We start from the raw sequence: 22,652 nt of genomic DNA on the forward strand, positions 1-22,652 counted from the left end.
TACCGAAATAAACAAACGTAACTAAATTGCGGATAATAATTGACTTACCCTCGTAACTCTATTGCAGCCATTTTTCTCAAAATTATTTTCGGCAAGATAGCAAAAAGATTTCTGCTTAGCGTCCCATCGGCAAGATTGACGTCATTAGAGACTGAATTCTTGCTCGAACTGAAGAAGAATTGAGAAGGGAGTAGGTCGAGTCCTTTACAAAGAAACGACTGTAGCATTTTCCTTAACCGGTTTACAGGTACACCGAAGATCCTTAATCGGAATGTGTTGAATATGATTACAACCGCCGTCGTTCAGGCTGTGATTTTACTGTTTTACCCCTGCACCATCTCACACCCTAATGGAAATTTCAGTCTGGTTCACCTAAAAATTGCGTTTCAGATGTGAATTTCTCTGGAAGAGTACTCTAGTATTTAGTACTAGTTGCGACACTTTACGAATTCTTGTACATTTTTTCCGAAGTCTAGAATTACAGCACCATCGCAAGTCTAATGATGTCTTACCTCCATCTTTATAGGTTGACATACTACAGAAACGCACACAGGAAGTTAATTGCGGGGCATGTGGCTGTGAATTGCGAATTGCTACTTAATAATTGCAGTTTTCGTTCTACGATAAAGACAGTCTCTCCTTTTCCTCTTGTGCTTGCGAAACATACCGTTGAAAGCGAATACTTTCAAAACTGTCTCTGTCACAGCTGAGAATATTAAAATGAGCAAAGCAGATAAACGGACCGGTATTGCTTACAGGTTGGCTCTGAGCACTATGGGACTTAACATCTATGGTCATCAGTCCCCTAGAACTTAGAACTACTTAAACCTAACTAACCTAAGGACAGCACACAACACCCAGCCATCACGAGGCAGAGAAAATCCCTGACCCCGCCAGGAATCGAACCCGGGAACCCGGGCGTGGGAAGCTTACAGGTAGTCTGTTGAAAAGGGAAGGGCTATTTTTTGGAATTTATCTTGATACCCCTACATAACAGCTTGCCAAACGTGGAACTCTGAGACCGGAAAGATCTATGTCCTGCTCGCTAGTTCCTCTGCTCATTATCATTCCACGTGACAGTTCTGCTAGTTGGACTCCTTTCCACACCTCTTTGCAAGGCAAATCAAGTAGATGTTATTAAAAAATGTGTTTTGTGAGTTCTTTAGGTCTTCATTTCTTCTTTGCACTACATGATACGATACTGGTCCGTGATATTCCAGGATGGCCCCTGGCGAGTGGGACAAGGGCCACCCCTGCGACCCGGAACCAACGGAGCTGGAAAACACGTTCAACATGATCAACATCTTCTGGTTCTCCATGGGCTCCCTCATGGGACAAGGCTGCGACCTGTTACCCAAGTAAGTTGACATGCTTACTCTGAATGTCAATATATACAATCCATTTTGTGTACTGCAGTGGATTCTGTACACCACAAAAGGTTGACACTGAAAGTGTAAATATCCAAAACAATCGAGAATTTTTTTATTTCTGAGGTGTGCTTGTTCACTGAATATGTATTGTGGTTCCTCCGTGAAGGCGCTATAAATTTCAGTTTCTTCTAGGGCGTCCATTAATCTGCCTTTCTCTACACCATGTAGTACCTCTGAGAATTCCTCGCCGCTGCTTGTGTTATGATTGTAGTTTCATAGATGCTAACTAAATGAAGATTTATAATTCTCACTTAGATTGTTTGTTTTCTTAATGTGCTGGAGAAACATCTACCTGCATGCTCCGCAGAAAAATTTTCATGTTCACCACAAATGATTTTAAAAAGGTGTAAATGGTTTTGTTTTGTGACTGGTGTATCTGACTGTTAAATGTGCCTAGTTTGTTGTTCATGCAGAATCCGATTCGTACATTGGTTTCACGAAATTTATCAGCTGTTCTGTATTATTTGGCACTATAATAAGGTAAGGCAGTGTATTTCTTGTTTTTTCTTTTGCTTCTCTTGTTGTTGTTGTTGTGGCCTTCAGTCCTGAGAATGGTTGGATGCAGCTCTCCATGCTACCCTATCCTGTGCAAGCTTCTTCATCTCGCAGTACTTACTGCAACCTACATCCTTTTGAATCTGCTTAGTGTATTCATCTCTTGGTGTCCCTCTACGATTTTTACCCTCCACACTGCCCTCCATTGCTATATTTGTGACCCCTTGATGTCTCAGAACATGTCCTACTAACCGGTCCCTTCTTTTTGTCAAGTTACGCCAGAAACTCCTCTTCTTCCCAATTCTATTCAATACTTCATCATTAGTTATGTGATCTACCCATCTAATCTTCAGCAATCTTCTGTAGCACCACATTTCGAAAGCTTCTATTCTCTTCTTGTCCAAACTATTTATCGTCTATGTTTCACTGCCATACATGGCTACACTCCATACAAATACTTCCAGAAACGACTTCCTGACAAATCTATACTCGATGTTAACAAATTTCTCTTTTTCAAAAACTCTTTCCTTGCCATTGCCAGTCTACATTTTATATCTTCTCTACCTCGACAATCATCAGATATTTTCCTCGCCAAATAGCAAAACTCCTTTACTACTTTAAGTGTCTCATTTCCTAATCTAATTCCCTCAGCATCACCCGACTTAATTCGGCTACATTCCATTATCCTCGTTTTGCTTTTGTTGATGTTCATCTTACATCCACCTTTCAAGACACTGTCCATTCCGTTCAAGTGCTCTTCCAAGTCCTTTGCTCTCTCTGATAGAATTACAAAGTCATCGGCGAACCTCAAAGTTTTCATTTCTTCTCCATGGATTTTAATACCTACTCTGAATTTTACTTTTGTTTCCTTTACTACTAGCTCAATATACAGATTGAATAACATCGGGGAGAGGCTACAACCCTGTCTCACTCCCTTCCCAACCACTGTTTCCCTTTCATGCCCCTCGACTATAATAACTGCCATCTGGTTTCTGTACAAATTGTAAATAGCCTTTCGCTCCCTGCCTTTCGCTCCCTGTATTTTACCCCTGCCACCTTTAGAATTTGAAAGAGAGTACTCCAGTCAACATCGTCAAAAGCTTTCTCTAAATCTACAAATGCTAGAAACGTAGATTGGCCTTTCCTTAATCTTTCTTCTAAGATAAGTCGTAATGTCAGTACTGCCTCACGTGTTCCAATATTTCTACGGAATCCAAACTGATCTTCCCCGAGGTCGGCTTCTACCAGTTTTTCCAGTCGTCTGTAAAGAATTCGTGTTAGTGTTTTGCAGCTGTGGCTTATAAAACTGATAGTTCGGTAATTGTCACATTTGTCAACACCTGCTTTCTTTGGGATTGAAATTATTACATTCTTCTTGAAGTCTGAGGGTATTGCGCCTGTCTCATACATCTTGCTCACCAGATGGTAGAGTTTTGTCAGGACTGGCTCTCCCAGGGTCGTCAGTAGTTCTAATGGTATGTTGTCTACTTCCGGGCCCTTGTTTCGACTCAGGTCTTTCAGTGCTCATCTTCATCTGCATCCTCTTCCATTTCCATAATATTGTCCTCATGTACATCGCCCTTGTATAGACCCTCTACATACTCCTTCCACCTTTCTGCTTTCCCTTCTTTGCTTAGAACTGGGTTTCCATCTGAGCTCTTGATATTCATAAAAGTGGTTCTCTTTTCTCCAAAGGTCTCTTTAATTTTCCTGTAGGCAGTATCTATCTTACCCCTAGTGAGATAAGCCTCTACATCCTTACATTTGTCCTCTAGCCTTCCCTGCTTAGCCATTTTGCACTTACAGTCAATCTCATTTTTGGGACGTTTGTATTCCTTTTTGCCTATTTTATTTACTGCATTTTTATATTTTCTCATTTCATCAATTAAATTCAATATTTCTTGTGTTACCCAAGGATTTCTATTAGCCCTTGTCTTTTTACCTACTTGATCCTCTGCTGCCTTCACTACTTCATCCATCTTCTACTGTACTTCTTTCCCCCCATTCCTGTCAATTGTTCCCTTATGCTCTCCCTGGAACTCTGTACAACCTCTGGTTCTTTCAGTTTATCCAGGTCCCATCTCCTTAAATTCCCACCTTTTCGCAGTTTCTTCAGTTTTAATCTACAGTTCATAACCAATAGATTGTGGTCAGAGTCCACATCTGCCGCTGGAAATGTCTTACAATTTAAAACCTGGTTCCTAAATCTCTGTCTTACCATTATATAATCTATCTGATACCTTCTAGTATCTCCAGGATTCTTCCATGTATACAACCTTCTTTCATGATTCTTAAACCAAGTGTTAGCTATGATTAAGTTATGCTCTGCGCAAAATTCTACCAGGCGGCTTCCTCTTTCATTTCTTAGCCCCAATCCATATTCATCTGCTATGTTTCCTTCTCTGCCTTTTCCTACTCTCGAATTCCAGTCACCCATGACTATTAAATTTTCGTCTCCCTTAACTACATGAATAATTTCTTTTATCTCATCATACATTTCATCAATTTCTTCGTCATCTGCAGAACTAGTTGGCATATAAACTTGTACTACTGTAGTTGGCGCGGGCTTCGAGTTTATCTTGGCCACAATAATGCGTTCATTATGCTGCTTGTAGTAGCTTACCATCACTCCTATTTTTTTTTCATTATTAAACCTACTCCTGCATTACCCCTATTTGATTTTGTATTTATAACCCTGTATTCTCCTGACCAAAAGTCTTGTTCCTCCTGCCACCGAACTTCACTAGTTCTCACTATACCTAACTTTAACCTATCCATTTCCCTTTTAAAATTTTCTAACCTACCTGCCCGATTAAGTGATCTGACATTCCACGCTCCGATTCGTAGAACGCCCGTTTTCTTTTTCCTGATAATGACGTCCTCTTGAGTAGTCCCCACCCGGAGATCCTAATGGGGGACTATTTTACCTCCGGAATATTTTACCCAAGAGGACACCATCATCATTTAACCATACAGCAAAGCTGCATGCCCTCGGGAAAAAGTACGGCTTAGTTTCCCCTTTTTTTCAGCCGTTCGCAGTACCAGCACAGCAAGGCCGTTTTGGTTAGTGTTGCAAGGCCAGATCAGTCAATTATCCAGACTGTTGCCCCTGCAGCTACTGAAAGGCTGCTGCCCCTCTTCAGGAACCACACGTTTGTCTGGCCTCTCAACAGATACCCCTCGGTTGTGGTTGCACCTACGGTACGGCCATCTGTATCGCTGAGGCATGCAAGCCTCTCCACCAATGGCAAGGTCCATGGTTCATGTTCTCTTGTTAACGTTATTTCTTTGTCTATATTGTTGCTTTTTTATGTAATTTTAGTATACATTTTTCTATCACATCAGCTTTGTAGCAGTTATTTGTACCTATTGCTTTTACTATACAAAACTCTTCGGTGCTTTCATTATGTACTAATTGCAGGTTGAGGGTTCTGTTTGTCATAGAGTGAAAAAAGGCTTTCTTATGTGTTTCTGGGTGGCGCAAACTGTTGGGGATTATGTAGTCAGTACGTGCTGGTTTCCGAAATGTTCTGAATTTGTGGGCACCATTGCCGTTGTTTATTATCGATACTAAAAAATTAAAGGACTGTTGTTTTCCCAGTTGCCGGCCTGAGTGGCTGCGCCTTTCTAGGCGCTACAGTCTGGAACCGAGCGACCCCTACGGTCGCAGGTTCGAATCCTGCCTCGGGCATGGATGTGTGTGATGTCCTTAGGTTAGTTAGGTTTAATCAGTTCTAAGTTCTAGGCGACTGATGACCTCAGAAGTTAAGTCGCATAGTGCTCAGAGCCACTTTTTTGTTTTCGCAATTCCACAATAAATATAATTTTTGAACGTAGACTGCTGAGTTGTGAAAGCATACTTTCGATTTCAGCAGTTGTGCCAGCGAAGAGAACAAGATTGTCGTTTACTAACCTCTTGTAATACAAAATCTTACTGGTGTGGTTCTCATTATGATTTATGAAAACATCTCCAGTGTGCTAGCAACATACTTCATTGCAACACCATCTGGTTATCGGTATATCTCATTAAGGAATTTAAAATAACTGAAAGATAATATCGACTGTAGCAACTCGAAATTTTCGCCCATTTTCATTTTTTTACGTTTGAGTACGTTATTTTTATGATATCAATTATTTCTATTATTAGCACATTAGTTAACAGATTTACTATATCAATTGAGACGAATTTTCCTTCTGTAGATATGGATACATCTTTAATCTGGATAGCTACAACAATGACATTTTGAACTATATAATCTCTTTCAAAAGTGTAATTTTTTTTTATTGGGAGCATATGAGTGCGGAGTGTGGGTGGTCGTATGTTCATGATCAAACATTCATTGACTTACATCTCTCTCAGGATGAATTTTCACTTCTTTAAAGCCTTCCTGACTAAAGCATTAAGTCTTTTTGTAGGTTCTCTAGCCGGCCGGGGTGGCCGAGCGGTTCTAGGCGCTACAGTCTGGAACCGCGCGAGCGCTACGGTCGCAGGTTCGAATCCTGCCTCGGGCATGGATGTGTGTGATGTCCTTAGGTTAGTTAGGTTTAAGTAGTTCTAAGTTCTAGGGGACTGATGACCTTAGAAGTTAAGTTCCATAGTGCTCAGAGCCATTTGAACCCATTTAGGTCCTCTATTCAGCATCGTAGTATTATTAGCAGCAATGAAGTCTTGTATCTTACTAATACAATCTTTCTCATTTATAGCAACTACATGAACAACAGCAACACTCATACCTTCTTTCAGCACAATAGCTGCTTTATTGTTAACTTCTTGTTAATTGTATGTACGGCAAGATTGTCTTGCGTCTTATTACGAGTATCACCCCTCTGTTCCAGGCATTTTATTTGTTCTGCAGTAACCTTAACAGCTTTGTTAGTAATTCTGTTTCTTTCACGGACGGGTGACTGGGCCATATCTAGAGCGACATTTGCGTTACCTACAATGTATAGTATATCCTGTCCTCACTGATTGCTAACAGTTTGTATTAGTGTTCAAACTAAACACGTATATCACATTTTATCCATAGTCGTGCACTACATGATTTAACATGGTTTTCAACATTATATTTCGAATTTATCCTACCATAAACATATTTGCCCTTCAGACATCGTTTATTGAATCTAACACCTTCTACGAGTTTCATCAGTTTTTGGTTCAAATGGTTCAAATGGCTCTGAGCACTGTGCGACTTAACTTCTGAGGTCATCAGTCGCCTAGAACTTAGAACTGATTAAACCTAACCAACCTAAGGACATCACACACATCCATGCCCGAGGCAGGATTCGAACCTGCGACCGTAGCGGTCGCTCGGCTCCAGACTGTAACGCTTAGAACCGCACGGCCACTCCGGCCGGCATCAGTTTTTCTTGAGTACGTTGATATGTTCTTGCCTGGCAGGGTAGCGCGTCTATTAATTTCTTGTAAATTGGTTCACAACTTCAAAAAATTTTAAATGATGTCATCTTGATTCATCTGCTAGTGTTGATTGTACAATTGCAGTTCTGAGATTATGCCGTTTTAAACATCTTTAAAACATAATACAACTTAATCAGAACAATGTAAAATATGCTCGAACAGTCCACGGGTGTACTGCCAGTCCATAGTGTGCAACGGGCACAAGCTCAGGAGCTCAGTTCGTCAGCGCACCTGACGATGGCGACATGTCTGATCGCCGAAATATTGTGCGCGTTGGACACTGTGGACCGACAGTACACCCGTGGACTGTTCGAGCAAGAAATACGCCGGGAGAAACTGAAGAATCACAATGTAAAATATGATTAATAGTACTGTAACCGATTTTCTAATTTGTTGACGTTAATATACTTACAAGATTTTGACATATGGATTTACGTTAGGCAGAAATAACAACATAATGTGCACATCAAAGAAGAACTAATCAGTCGATATTCCATTTCATATACTGCAATGGACTGTATATATCACAACAGGTTAACGCTAAAAGTGTGCACTTATAATACATTAGAGTAAATATCTAAGAAAATCGCTGAAACTTTTAGTTCTGAGGTCTGCTTTTTCAGTGAGTACGTGTTGAGTATGTTCTTTGAAGGCGCAATAAATTTCAGTTGATTCTAGAGCGTCCATTAAACTGCCTTTCTCTATCTTATCTAGTACCCTTAAAGATTCCTCGATGCTGCTGATATTATGAGTGTAGTTTCGTAGATGTACGCTAAACGAAGATTTGTAGTGCTTGCTTAGTTTGCGTGCTCGCTTAATCTGGTGGATAAACCCGTTTTCCTTTGCCCCAGTAAAGACTTTCACATCCACCACATTTGATATAACAGATCCTTGACTGTGTAAATGGTTTCGTTTTTTGGGACGTGTAGCTGCTGACTATTGGTTGTTCATAGTTCTTTTTTTCTTCTTGTCTTGTTAATGTTCTTCACCTATATTGTTGACATTGTTAAGTAATTGTGTATTTTACAATTTTAACAACCTTTAAAAATATTTGGATGAATGTTTGCAGTTTTCATCATCAGCAGACGCTTCACCTACGTCAATTATTTATATAATTATACATTTTATGCTGTGAGTAAAAGAAAGATGCTCCTTATTTGTCCAGACACACTTAATAGCCGGTCTCAGATATCCGTCTGAACCTCTCTTTGGACCTAACGAAATGGATACACCTCCGAACAATATCCTGGATCCTGGGGGTACCCACAACATGCACAACCATATAACTTAGTGCAAGGATGCACTGTAGCTGTCAAGCTACAATGTAAGTTGAGAGGGGGGGGGGGGAGTGAGATGACGTCAGCTTAATAAACAAAAAACACACACTGCTAAATTTCATCCCTACGTAGGTGTTTTGTTTTTGAGAGTAAGACTACGACGGGCGTTTGACAAGTCCGTGCAAAGTCCGAGAGCTGGCACCACCGGCGCGTATCGAGGTCACGTTTAGTTAGCAGCATCTTTGGAAAGAACGCACAGCAAGTTTCAGCCATATTGGTCTATTTCTTTGTGTTTGGCATCCGTGTGAATCAAGGAAGTCGAGTGATTGTTAAAAAATGGACGAAAAAGAATTTCGTGTGGTGATTAAACATTACTTTACGAAAGGCAAAACGCCTCAGGAGACTAAAGAGAAACTTGATAAACATTACTGTGACTCTGCACCTTCGATTAGAACTGTTTATAAGTGGTTTCAAAATTTTCGGGGTGGCAATATGGGCACAAGTGATGCTGAACGTTCTGGACGCCCTGTGGTGGTTACGACTCCAGAAATCATTGATAAAATTCATGATATGATGATGGATGACAGAGGAGTTAAGGTGCGTGGGATTGCTAGTGCTGTGGGCACCTCGAATGAATGGGTACATAATTTTTTGCATGAAGATTTGGACATGAGAAAGCTATCCGCAAGATGTGTTCCGCGATTGCTCACGCTTGAGCAAAAACGGAATCGTGTGAAGTGTTGCAAAGATGGTCTGCAGCTGTTCAGGAAGAATCCGCAGGACTTTAAGCGTCGTTACGTCGCTGTGGATGAAACATGGATACATTACTATTCTCCTGAGACCAAACAACAGTCTAAACAATGGGTTACCAAGGGAGAACCTGCACCAAAAAAGCCGACGACCATTCCTTCGGATGGGAAGGTTATGGCGACTGTCTTTTGGAATTCGCAAGGGATAATGCTCATCGACTATCTGGAAAAGAGTATAACTATTACACGTGCATATTATTCATCGTTATTGGACCGTTTGAAAACCGAGCTGCAAGAAAAACGCCAGCGATTGGGCCAAAAAAAGTCCTTTTCCATCACGACAATGCACCGGCACACACCTCAGCAGTTGTGGTCGCAAAATTAATGGAAATATAATTCCAACTCGTTTCACATCCCCCCCATTCTCCTGAATTGACTCCTTGGACTACTATTTGTTCCCCAATTTGAAGAAATGGTTGGCGGGACAAAGATTTTATTCGAACGAGGAGGTGATTGCAGCAACTAATAGCTATTTTGCAGACTTGGACAATTCCTATTATTTGAAAGGGATCAACAAATTAGAAAAGCGTTGAACGAATTGTATAAGTCTAAAAGGAGACTATGTCAAAAAATAAAAAAGGTTTACCCCAAACACGTCAGTAGTTTTTATTTTTGCAAAGACTTTTGAAACGCCCCTCGTATATGTAAAAAACACACGCGGACTGCAGACTGCTGATCGTAACACACAAGTACCACACGAACCATGAACAAAAAATCGATACTGTGTCAAAATAGAATGGTCTGTATTATTATTAATGAATGCACATATTATTTCAAGTCAAGACACATGTGGTGCTGCTATTGTAACTTAGTTGTTCTATAGAAGTCAGAAATACACATGGGTCCCACATTAATACCACTGATAAAATCACATTATATGATTGACTGGTTGTGGCATATCCACAAAACAGCCATATCAGTATAAACGAGCGATTGGATAACATCAGAAGCTCCATAAGGCAGGTCGTAGATGATGCGGTTGTCTATAAAAAGCTATCAAGGCCAAATGCTAAGGAACTGCATGGAGACCTGCAGAGGATCGATGACTGGTACAGGGACTGGAAATTACCACTGAATGTTAGTAAATGTAACATAGTGTGCATAAATATGTCGTGAAAACCAGTACTCTACGATTACACTATCAGGTCAAATCAATAGAAACAGTAGCAATCGTAAAATACTTGGTATCAATCATCCAGAGCGACCTAAAGTGGAATGACTACATAAAACAATATTCCTAAATTACCTGGAAGTAAGCATATGGCGAGACCTGAAGGGAAATGACCACATAACACAAAATGTAGCAAGCATGAGATCACTATGAAAATGCTAAGCAAACTCCACTGGTAGACACTACAAGAGAGAGGTTATTCATTACAGAGAGGTGTACTGTTGGAAATCCAAGAAACTATGTTCAGGGAAGAGCTGAACAACATATTACTTTCTTTCACATACGTCTCCCAATAGAACAAAAAAGAGAAAATCTTAGAAATTAGACCTAATACAAAGGTTTATAAATAATCATGTCTTCCATATGCCATTCACGAATGGAGTAAGGAGGGGATTAAATGACAGAGGTGCCACATGTACTCTCCATCACACGTCGTAAGGTGGCATGTGGGTGTTACACATCTGCTTTTCGGTGCACTCATCGTATAGAGAGTAGCATCGGCTGGTAAAATGTTAAAAAGCATAAAACGTTATCTATTATAAACAGCAAAGGGCGCACAAGTGCGGATAATATAAGGCTGGGTAGGTAAGTAGCTCATATCCTTTTTCAAGTAGTCATCACGTCTATCTGGTAACGAGTAACGATTCCATACCACGCAGAAATACCCTGAAAGACAACTGACAGTCGTAGTGTGGGCATTCTGTTTTAATAGTTTTTCTGGATATCCTAAGTAATCTAGCATTAAAATTTAACCTTTGCCTCGCACTCTCACATGACCTAAACACTGTTGAGACGGATAATAACACTAATTCGCCACATTTCTGTGAATGCACAGATTTTATTTAGAAGACCTTAGGGTTTTGTAGTAGAATCCTTTGACCCTTAACTGGTGTCATACGTCTGTTGAACCTTTTTTTGGTCAATTCCTTCTCTTCTGAAGTTTTTCATCATTTCCCCGCGTGTCCTCCTTGCTGTGAATTGGGAAAGGGGGGGGGGGGGGTGGTACCGTTTTCACTACTCGACTTTCAGCGGCCGGTGGCCGCAATATCTGGCAGATGTATGGTACCAGTTGCGTTATTATTTTTATCAGACGTGTTTATCAACATTTCGAGTTTATAGCGATAATTATGGTGTATTATAGTAGCGCTATTACTGACACTGTCTCATAATTAAACCGCGTAATATGGAGCCTCTAGCAGGCCCAGCTTAAAATCAAAAGCAGCCTGAACGGGCTGGTTACTCCCGGTGAGTCCTGAGAGGAAATGAACCAAAGCTTACAATGCATTTGGAAGAAATGACGAATGAAGTTTTCGACGACAGTGATATTGATCCAGATTACGAAACAGAAAGTGAAGACGATACAAATTCAAAACAGAACGTGCATGGCCATGATGTTGATGACGATGATGATGGAACCTAGGGCAAACGAAGAGTTGCAGATGTTTTAAGTAGAAAACAGCCATACTGCGATGAGTCCTACTTTTGTAGCCATGGAAACTGTTTCAAATGGAGAAAAGCACAACCAGCAACTAATGCAGAACAAGACGATATAACATTGTGTTACAGATTCCTGGTCTGCGACTAAGAATTAATGCCTTTGGTAAGAATCCATATTTGAGGAAGTATGAGGTCTAGCTTTTACTCAAGACATTTTAGATGAGATTGTATAGCGGTCAAACAATAAAATCGGTAAAATAAATCTACTTTCATATCTAGTGTACAAGATAGTGATATCCTTGAGATGAAAGCTTTCACAGCAATCTCCAAATCTGGCAACGAATCCATAGATAAATTTTTCTCATTGGGTGAAAAAAGGCGTAACATTTTTCACAGTACTATCATATCTATAGCTCTTTGATTAGAAGAGCTAGATGGCAGGAAAGAAATAAAATTCGAGTACCGCAGTGTCAAACATTTTAATAGATTTCTTGGGAACTGTGAACAGTGTTACTCTTCAGGCAAGACATGGTGAACACATGCTTCAAAATCGGCAATCAGGCAAGCAAACCACAAAAACATAAGCAAAAATACATACATCCTAATCGAACAACAGTGCAAAACACAAGAGAAATTGTCTAAAACTAGTACTCAGAATACTGCCTCTTAACGAAAACGCGGAGATCCCACTACATTTAGATGGAAGACAATAAAATAAAATAAAATAAGCTAGAGTAAACATTGTAGCAATCATCCACTGCACAGAGCAGTAGACAGTGCCACAAATACTTTAGGCCATAAGTATAAGAAACTTTTTAATAACCATCCATTGCACAGAGCCTTAGTGCATGCTACAAGCATAGATTGTAAGCACAAGCAACATGTAGCAACCAGCTACCGAACAAAGCAATGGACACTGTAAACAAATAGACAGAAGTGATTTAACTATCAAATCAGAAGTGTTAAATTTAAATTTTTATTTCACTAAAAATGAATGAAGTTTTATTGTAAATTGTAAGTGTAATAAAATACCTATGTTTTTGAAAGCTTCACGCTAACTATAGCAAGAAAATGCTCTCAAGCAACCCGTCGTTTCCCTCCTAGAGGTAGAAGTATAAAGATAATACATAAAAATCACATGACACGTAAATGTCCACGGAAGCGTAAGCAAAGTGTATACTTCAAACAAGCCGTTGACCTTACTTTGAATAAACAGTAAATGTGCACATAAACCAGGTTTTCATATATTTCGTCTGGGACTAATAGTATAAGAACAAAAATAAATATAGTAGCCACCCACCGATTCTGACCAAGGTTTTCAGGAGCATTCCCTTGGTTGTAAGGCAAATGCTCAGACTGGAAATCCCCCTCCCCTCACAAATATTCCCAATCGTGACTCCCTATGCCTCGCTACCATCTCGCCTGGTATATGACTGAAAACTCGCTAATTATACATTGGATCTTTACTCGAACAGCTCACTGTACCTAAAGTACGAAAAGTGAGATAAAAGGAAAACACACACAGAACTGTCACCACTTGATAATGGCCAACGTGTGCTCCTTCAAAAGATTATGGATATTTAGCCACTTGAAGCGGCTGGACGTTTGAGAAAATTTTATTGCAACGTCAATTACTTCCCTTGTTATTCTTCAACTACAAAAAATAATTATTTTCTTTATTTTCGGTACTATATTAAGTAATTTACATTCCAGCACCAAAAATCATTTCAAGTCTTCTTAAGCTTGACTATGCTTCCAGTCAGCTCCTCTGTCTCTCTCTATCCATCTCTGTTGAGCCTCCTCCCTTCCTGGCTACAATCTGTCTGTCCCTTCCTTTCTCCCTTTGTCCTTCACCCTCTCTGTCACCTACTTCCCTCTCTTTCTCTCTATCTCTCCTTCCTCATCTCTGTCTCTGTCTCTGTCTCTCTCTCTCTCTCTCTCTCTCTCTCTGAGTGTGTGTGTGTGTATGTGTGTGTGTGTGTGTGTGTGTGTATTGTGCTTTTCTGGGGGGAGGGGGGGGGGGAGTCGCATAGCGCTTATAGTGCAGTCGTTCACTTCCTTCACTCCATTGTCTTGTCGATAGCAGAGCTTGAAGTGTGTCATTGGTGTTGTTGCAGGGCCGTCTCGACGCGGCTGATAGCTGGCATGTGGTGGTTCTTCACGCTCATAATGATCGCCTCCTACACGGCCAATCTGGCGGCGTTCCTCACCAACAGCAGAATGGAGTCTCCCATCAATGGCGTAGAAGACCTAGCGAAGCAAACCAAGATCAAATACGGCACTTACGAAAGCGGTTCCACAGCGGCCTTCTTCAGAGTGAGCAGATGTTTCTTTTTGAGAGGCCCGTCCCAATGAATTAAATGCTTAAATACCTCTCGGAGTGATCACTGAACTGCAACCACCTTGCTAAGCTATCAACTCATCAACGAGACCACATGATGCCGACAACAAGTCAAAGCAGAGGTCGTTGTTGCATTGCGATGGAACCAGTCAGTCAGTCAGTAGGCAGAGAGAAACGAGACTAGTAGGCAGTTGAAAGGGTTTGCCGGTATTTGACACAGAGAAAGCTACGGGCGCCTGATAAAATAATGTGGCGATCTCTCAATTGGCTGCATCCTTCAGGAGTTGTAATTAGTCACGGTCTGTGACTGACATTGGACGTATATTCTCTGCTTTGATATCACAGTTTTTGCTTCGTGTAATTCACATGGTTACTGATCTGATCCAAACGATAGTGTTCACAAACTGATAAGTCGGTAATGATTTGGGTCTTCCCAACGTTTACAGGTGTTGCTTTTCATTTATACTCTAGAATACGACGAGAAAACGGTTCTTAGATTATCACAGTTATTTGTTTATTGTTTTCGATAAAAATATCTTCAGACTTCAAAAACAAAGGCAGCGAAAAATCACAGTGTTGCTCAGTCTAACTGCCGTGCAGTTTACAATACATGAGAACTAAACAACATCATTGATCTTTTATTTGGCAATTTAGACATTTTTGCACGTCTGCAAACAGCCGATAGTGAATGACCAATGCTTTACGAACAATAACTTCACTTGCTCTAGAGCTTAGAGAATTTCGTGCCTGAAGAGTACGAGCACCATTCGACATACGTAATGTTTTCCGAATCCGAATCATTTTGAACAGATGCTATTTGCCAGAATGTGAAAATATTTACAGTTAACTTTTTTGTCTGTTCGGATGAAGTTATACAGAGGCGCAATCTTTAGTACTTCAGGTAGAGTTTCTGAATATAAAATTTGGAAATCGTTATAAGGTGCGTGGAAGAGAGAACATTTTACTGTGTCAAGCACGAGGTTTTATCCTATCCTCTACAAGGATGGAGCATGAAACGAATACCTGATTATACGTGTATGTTTCTGTGCGAGCACTATTCTGCCTTTACAGTCTACAGAAATAATATGAGGTCTAGAAAACTGGATCCTGAAAAACTGATTTTGGACCTTTCGAAGAAAGAATTTTTTGCGAAACAACTGTTCTGCTTCTTCACGGATCCCTTGTTTGAAATATTATTAGTATTATTGTTACAATTCACCAATCTTTTCTGTTTGTGGCAGATGTTTCCGCTTACTCTACCTAACATGGCCACACATATCTGAGCAGTATTCCAGCATATGACGCAGAAAAGTTTTATAAGCACTCTGTTTCGTACACGACTTGAATTTTGGCAATAGGGGAGGGTGTTGTACCTAGAAGAGTATTGTACCTAGGAACACCTGAAGCTTCCTGGTCGGTGTTTCAGTCTAATGATCGATTTTGAACGAACGCGTACTAGAGGCCGTTATAAGCATTTTCCGGCATTTTTTACTATTTTTGTTGTTTCGAGGCCACGAGGCTGTGTTTTGAGCAGAGTTTGTAAATATCAAGAGTTCTGCATATTTAAGTGCTGTACAATATATTAAAGCCATTTTAAGGATATTGTTAATTCATCTGGTGCAGACTTTTATGATGAGTAAAATCCTGTAAATTTTTAAAACTAGTTACATAACATGTGGACCGTCAGCCGTGCACCATCTTGTATCATGGAACAGAAGGTCTCTTTACTAAGTAACATATGATATTTTCAAATGAACTGAGTTTCTTTAATGTCTTAACAATTTTCCCTTTCTCAAAAATGGAAAATTGTGTTAGTTGCCGACAGCTTCTACTTCAATCGTTTTTAACTTGTAACTCGTTTTGGATAATACTTGTACTTAATTTGACTTCACTTACTGATTACTGGTGTGTCTTATTTAACACGTAGACTATTAAACACAGTAGTACAAGATTTTTTCGACCATCACACTTCTAAATTTAAATTGAATATTTATTCCTAGGTACGTGTCAAGTTGTACCTTGGAAGAGTTTTTCACATTTGGAAGAACCTTACTTTTACAAAGTGATTTTTGTAATTTCCGAAAACGACTGATGTACTGATACACTGAGTGCTAGCATTTCAAAACAAAATAAGAAAATATAATAAACTTCCATTACAGGGCTAGATATGTAAGTCTAAAAAGTGTTCCAAACAACTCTTTCTCCTACCTTTAACAATACGTTTGTCCTACCGACGACCGAGCTTCCATGATAACCCCACTTCATATCCCCAAGTACTGTTCCTCCAAGATGTTTTTATGACAAGATTCACTCCCATTCTGTTTCGTTAAAAATGTAGTCAGCGTGTAGCACACAGTGTGCTGTAATCTGCCTGTCAATGAACTCTCATCCCATTAAAAAATGTAGTCGCATGTCTCATAAGAACACATTTTCTTCATCATATATCAGTGCACTGCTTAACCAAAGACTTTTCCAAATCCAAGAAAGATACGTCCTCGGTTATTAGGATACCCTACGTGAGAAATATGAATATGATTTCGAACGATCAGTGTCGTCAGTAAGCCCAACACTTAAAGTTTTTCCTGTAATTTTTGCCTGCTACTTTGCACAAGGTAACTTATAAATTTCGTAAAGCTCTAGCTGCGGGTCCCCATGTATATTCAGTACCGCATGAACGTTTCCTGTCCGCAGAACTCGAATGATTCGCTGTTCTCCCGGATGTACACGGTGATGAGGCAGGCGAGACCCGACGTCTTTACAGACGGCAATGCAGAGGGCGTGGAGCGCGTCAAGAAGGAGAAGGGCAACTACGCCTTCTTCATGGAATCCACCAGCATCGAGTACATGACGGCGCTCAACTGCGACCTGCGAAAAGTCGGCGGGCAACTCGACTCCAAAGGCTACGGCATAGCACTGCAGCTAGGTGAGTGCAGCACAGGCGGCATCGCGATGTTTCCGTAATTACTGGTGTGTGACAGGGGCTCCTTTTGTAGGGTAACCTCTTTATACAGACAAGCATTATCAAAAATTACTCCCTCCAGGTACTGCAGGATTAGAGAAAATGGGAAGCACATCTAAGCATGCACCAAGCTATTAGAAGCTTCAGAAATAAATAATCTTACTTTCTTAAGAGAACAAGGAACCGGAAATTTAACTGATGTACTTGTCGTCTATCTCAACACAATAATATACAAGAATAGAGGTATTAAATGTTGAAAATTATAAATTATCAGCTTCTTACTACAGGAGCAAACCGGAGAAAAGAGGACTTGTCGTGAGTGTGAAAAAAATTGCAAATTCAAAACTATAGGCACAAACAGTTTTCGTGCAGAACAATAAATGGAAGTATTTCCATGTGAAATCATAGTGCCTAACATCACAATTGTAATTATTACACTTTATAGATCCTTGTGAGAAATTTTCAGAAATTCGTAGAAATATTTGATACTCTAATATCACCTGCCTGGCTAAAAAAGGCAAATTATAAATTTTCATGGTTTAAATATCATTTTTTGAGAGTCTGAGGAAAAACAATTACACAAAATTTTTACTTAATACTGACAGCAAAACTTCTTGTAAACTTTCTCACTGGAATTGTACAGGACAATAGCATCTCAGAAGAAAACATTTTTGTATATGAGGACATAATGAACAACGTTATAATCAAAAGAGTTATCAGACTTCTTGTGCTAGTGCCTTTGTCCCTCATTTTGCGCAGGCTCGGCGCGGTTAAGGTCGGATTTGGCATGGTTAATTTTAATGGGTAGCTGGATGCCCTCCCTGTCGCCACCCCACACCTCCTGCGACAATATGAGTGTACCGCAGCTGTCTGCATCTAGTATAAACCATGAAATAGTGTGAACGTTTTTTAAATGTCTGTGAGGCGTGTAACTGAGACGGGAAGTGGGGACCAGCCTGGTATTCACCTAGTGGGATGTGGAAAACCGCCTAAAAATCACATCCAGGCTTGCTGGCACACTGGCCCTCTTCGTTATTGAGGTGGGCTGATTCAATCCGGGCCTGGAGGGCCCCCCCTGAGTCCAGGAAGCTGCGCATTAGCACTCTCGGCTGACCTGGTGGGTCAACTGTAATAGATAGTATGGCAAATCTAAACCACATATCAAGCAGAAGAACCATTAGAACTCTCTACAGAAACCTGTAGAAGGAACAGGTACAGCATGAGTTGGAATTACATACAAGAGGCAGTGGATGTAAATGATAATTTTAATGCATTCTTAAATAAGTTTATCTCTGACTTTGACAGGTGTTTCCTAAAGACAACTGCGAAATACGGCGCCACTTGGGTATCAAAGAAACCAGGTACAGCAAATTACATAAAAGTATAGTGTACAGTCAGTTCAACATAAGAAGAAATCTAGTATATGCGACAACACCACAAGCAGTGACTCGAAACTAGTTCAATTTCTTCACTGGAAGCAGGAAAACGAGTAATTCTCTTGACATCAAAAATGATCCTGACAAAATTTCAAGCAAAATATTAAATCATGGTCTTCTGTTATAGCTTTTGTACTTTTCCATAAATTTAATACATCAGTTTCACAAGATACTTTTTCAGACGGGCTTAAGTACGCCACTGTCAGACCCCCTCTTTAAGAAAGGTAGTAGGACCGATATTAATAACTAACAACTGATTACACTATTAACTTCCTTCTCAAAAGAGTGGGAAATGGTAACTCATTAAAGAATGCGAACATTTTTAGGCTAGGCTTTACTGTGACTATTGTTGATTGAAACAACAAGCTTTCTGTTACCAGTCACTGTTTATTTATATTCACAACGCATTTCTAACATTTAAACCTCCATCATCAGGTGTATTTATGTCTTAATTTATGTCTTTTAATATGGCATGCTTGTGTTTTGCTACGAATTTGAGGTAACCAGTGGCACTTTCTGGTAGAGAACCATAAAACCTTATTTCAGAAGATGACCCTGTGGAGGCTTTTCACTAAATATTGTACGTAAATGTAAGTATGTAAGTAAAATAATTAAAATAGAGTACCTCCAGTGGCCACAGGCTGCTTTTCCTATCGTGATACATTACATATAAACGATCACGCTCTGTAAACACTTGGAGAATAAAGATGGTGTCTAGAAATGAATAAATAAATTCAAAGAACGTAAGACAAACACTATCTCACAGCGCAAAGAACACATAGCGAAGAACATACATGAAAAACACTATTTCAGAGCAATTCTTAAGGCATTGTGGAGATCTATTATTGTGTAGATAAGCAGGTATGTTAGTGTAAATATCTCTGGTGGTACATAAACTATTTTCTATTAAGTGCACATACCTATTACTTTTTACACATGTCGAAAACATTATGTGTAGTAATTATATTACCAAAAGAAGCAAAATTAATACAAAAATAATATTTTACTTATTATTATTATTATTATTATTATGTTACATTAGTTTGTGTGTGCTTGTCTGTCTCTCTGTACGTCCTCTCTCTCTCTCTCTCTCTCTCTCTCCCTCTCTCTCTCTCTCTCTCTATGTGTGTGTGTGAGAGAGAGAGAGAGAGAGAGAGAGAGAGAGAGAGAGAGAGAGAGAGAGAGAGAGATAGATAGATCGCGAAATAGAGTGCCACGGATATGATACGCGAATTGGGGTGGCAGGCATTAAAACATAGGCATTTCCCACTGCAGGAGGATCGCCTCATGAAATTTCAATCACCAACTTTCTCCTCAGAGTGTGAAAATACTTTTTGGCATCCACCTACATGCAAAGGAATGATTATAATAATGAAATAAGAGCTATCAAAGCTCACATAGAAAGATTTAAGTGTTAGTTTTTCAGCTGCATTGTTCAGGAGTGGAATGGTAGAGAAACAGCTTGAAGGTGGTTCAATGAGCACTCTGTCATGCACTTAATTATGAATTGCAGAGTAATCATATAGATGTCGATGTACACATTACGTGTTGTAACTAAGTAAAGGCTGAAGTAATACATTGGTTATGATTTAAAATATGCAAGTATATACAATTTTCATAAAATAAACAAACAGATATATATATATATATATATATATATATATATATATATATATATATATATATATATATATATATATATATATATATATACTCTCACGCTGACGGAGGGTACAAAATGTTGATTTTCCATGAATCTATTGAGCTTTATGAATGCATATCAGTTTTTTATTTAGATTGTCGTTGACATTCTCACCATTGTATTCCTTGAGTATATGATTTATGTGGCCTACATTATTGCTTTATGATGTCATGATTCTTCCCAACTCTTTTGTACTGGTGTCAATTGCATGCCTTTAGAAACATTGCCACTGTAAATGTCTTTTTACTTTAAATGGAAAGGTGGATGCTAACATTACTTCAGAATGTGTATCCACTAAGGTAAAAAATGTCCTTGTATTAATATTTTTATTTTGACTCTGAATGATGACACTATGAGTCAACATAGATAAATATAGTGATTTATCAACTCTTCTCTATGATATGATGTTCCCACTGGTGGATAATAACGTAATCTCACGTTTTGAGTGTCAAAGTAATGTTCAGTTATATTCAGTATAAAGTTTGGTATCAATGCCAAAATGTTTTCACTCATGGAGAGTGGGTATACACTCCCACTTTAAATAGGTTCAACACAATTGAAAACTGATTAGCAACAATTTATAATAGTTGGTTTTTACTATTACTAATTATAAGCCTTCTGCATAAAAACTTAAGTACAAGAACTCTAACCTAACCCTAAGACTGAATACCTATAATGTATACTTTATGAGAAATACTATATGTTGTGACTATAAAAGTTAAGTAATTTTGGGAAAAAGTTTTACCATGAGCACAGGTAGATCTGATGATGAGATGTGAAGTCACTAAATCGACCATGGAATAAAATGTTATAAAACCGTCTTTTAAGCCTAAGATTATTTCAGTTAACGTTATTGTTGAAGTAACACATTATAAGAAACCGAAAATGTGCAGACAGATATACTGTTAATAACAGAAACAGATATATTTACTGTTAGATTGACACAGGGTACAAACTGGTGATTTATGGATGGATCTATTGGGTTTTATGAGTTGGGATTGTCCACTATTCATTTAAAAAATATCAAGGAAACATGCAAATAATTAAATTAATTCATGGTGTAATCTTACCTTCCCACACACCACTATTAAATTTCTCTTAGTATCCACATTAGTTTTAAAAGCTTAGAGAGGTGTAACACATACAAAAGAAGAACTATTTACTTATCTTCATTTTCACTTGTTGTTGGCTCCACTTCTTGCATCTAGGGGTACATTATTGTGGCTGAAATTTTGATTTAACATTGTGGATTCCTGATGACTAAATAACTGATGAAGAACTATCTGTTGCTAGGATTTTCTTTTATTTCATCCCATTCTTCTATATCACACTGACTTCACAATCTCCATATTCATACAACCATCAATTGCATTTTTCAGGACAAATTAAAAAAAAAACACATGCATTTCCATCAGAGGCATGCCCACCAGCCCCTACATTCTGCTGTACTCAGAATATTCCAAAGAGTTTACAAAGCAAAAGAGTTTACAAACTTTCTTGACAAAAGAAGAATCTTCGCTAAATATATCATTTTTTTTGTAAATGAGTCCAGAATTAAATGTTATAATTATCAACAAAAATTGTAGAATTAATAATAGGAATTTTATGTATACCAGAAATTTCGTAATTTCATATATTTTTAATGGAAGAGTAATTTTAACTGCATGTAAATAGTACTACCAAATTAATTTCTTTTTATACCTTTTAGGCTGAAATTTAATATGTTGTATCCCTTTAGTTAACGTTCACCTATACAAGAATCGATAGTATAAATTGTATCTGTTGTTTCTATAAAAATGGTAATGTTAGAAATGGGTGTCCCATTACATTAGCAAATATGAAGGCGATCATGGACACATGTGTGTGTGAGGAGGGGAGGGGGTTATTCAAAGATACAGTGAAGGGAGTAACAGGAGGAGAACAAAGTATTAATTTTTCCACAGCATTCCATTGTTCAGATTACATCTGTTACATGTAATAAGAAAAATATGCAATAGTACACTGAATATGATTTAAAAGATATGTGGAGATAGGTACACTCTTTATAGTATGAAGAGAGATTTTCACTCAAGATGACATGGGGTACAAACTGTTGGTGTGTTGTTGAGTCTATCAGATTTTGTGAGTCATGCTACTCCATTGCTTATATAGAAAGTATCTTCAGAAGATGTGAATGGCT

The 22,652-nt window shown here is 38.9% G+C and overlaps 1 protein-coding gene across 1 annotated transcript in view; it reads left to right on the forward strand.

Annotated features, from left to right (window-relative positions):
- The window catches only part of LOC126162133 (glutamate receptor ionotropic, kainate 2-like), a 179,665-nt gene that overhangs the window by 122,872 nt on the left and 34,141 nt on the right, over nt 1-22,652 (forward strand). The window contains exons 11-13 of the mRNA XM_049918427.1: nt 1,221-1,358; nt 14,153-14,351; nt 17,068-17,299. Of these exons, the coding sequence (XP_049774384.1) occupies nt 1,221-1,358; nt 14,153-14,351; nt 17,068-17,299 (569 nt within the window). The remainder of the gene's footprint in view (nt 1-1,220; nt 1,359-14,152; nt 14,352-17,067; nt 17,300-22,652) is intronic.

This window comes from Schistocerca cancellata, chromosome 2 (assembly GCF_023864275.1).
Source record: "Schistocerca cancellata isolate TAMUIC-IGC-003103 chromosome 2, iqSchCanc2.1, whole genome shotgun sequence".
Lineage (NCBI taxonomy): Eukaryota > Metazoa > Arthropoda > Insecta > Orthoptera > Acrididae > Schistocerca > Schistocerca cancellata.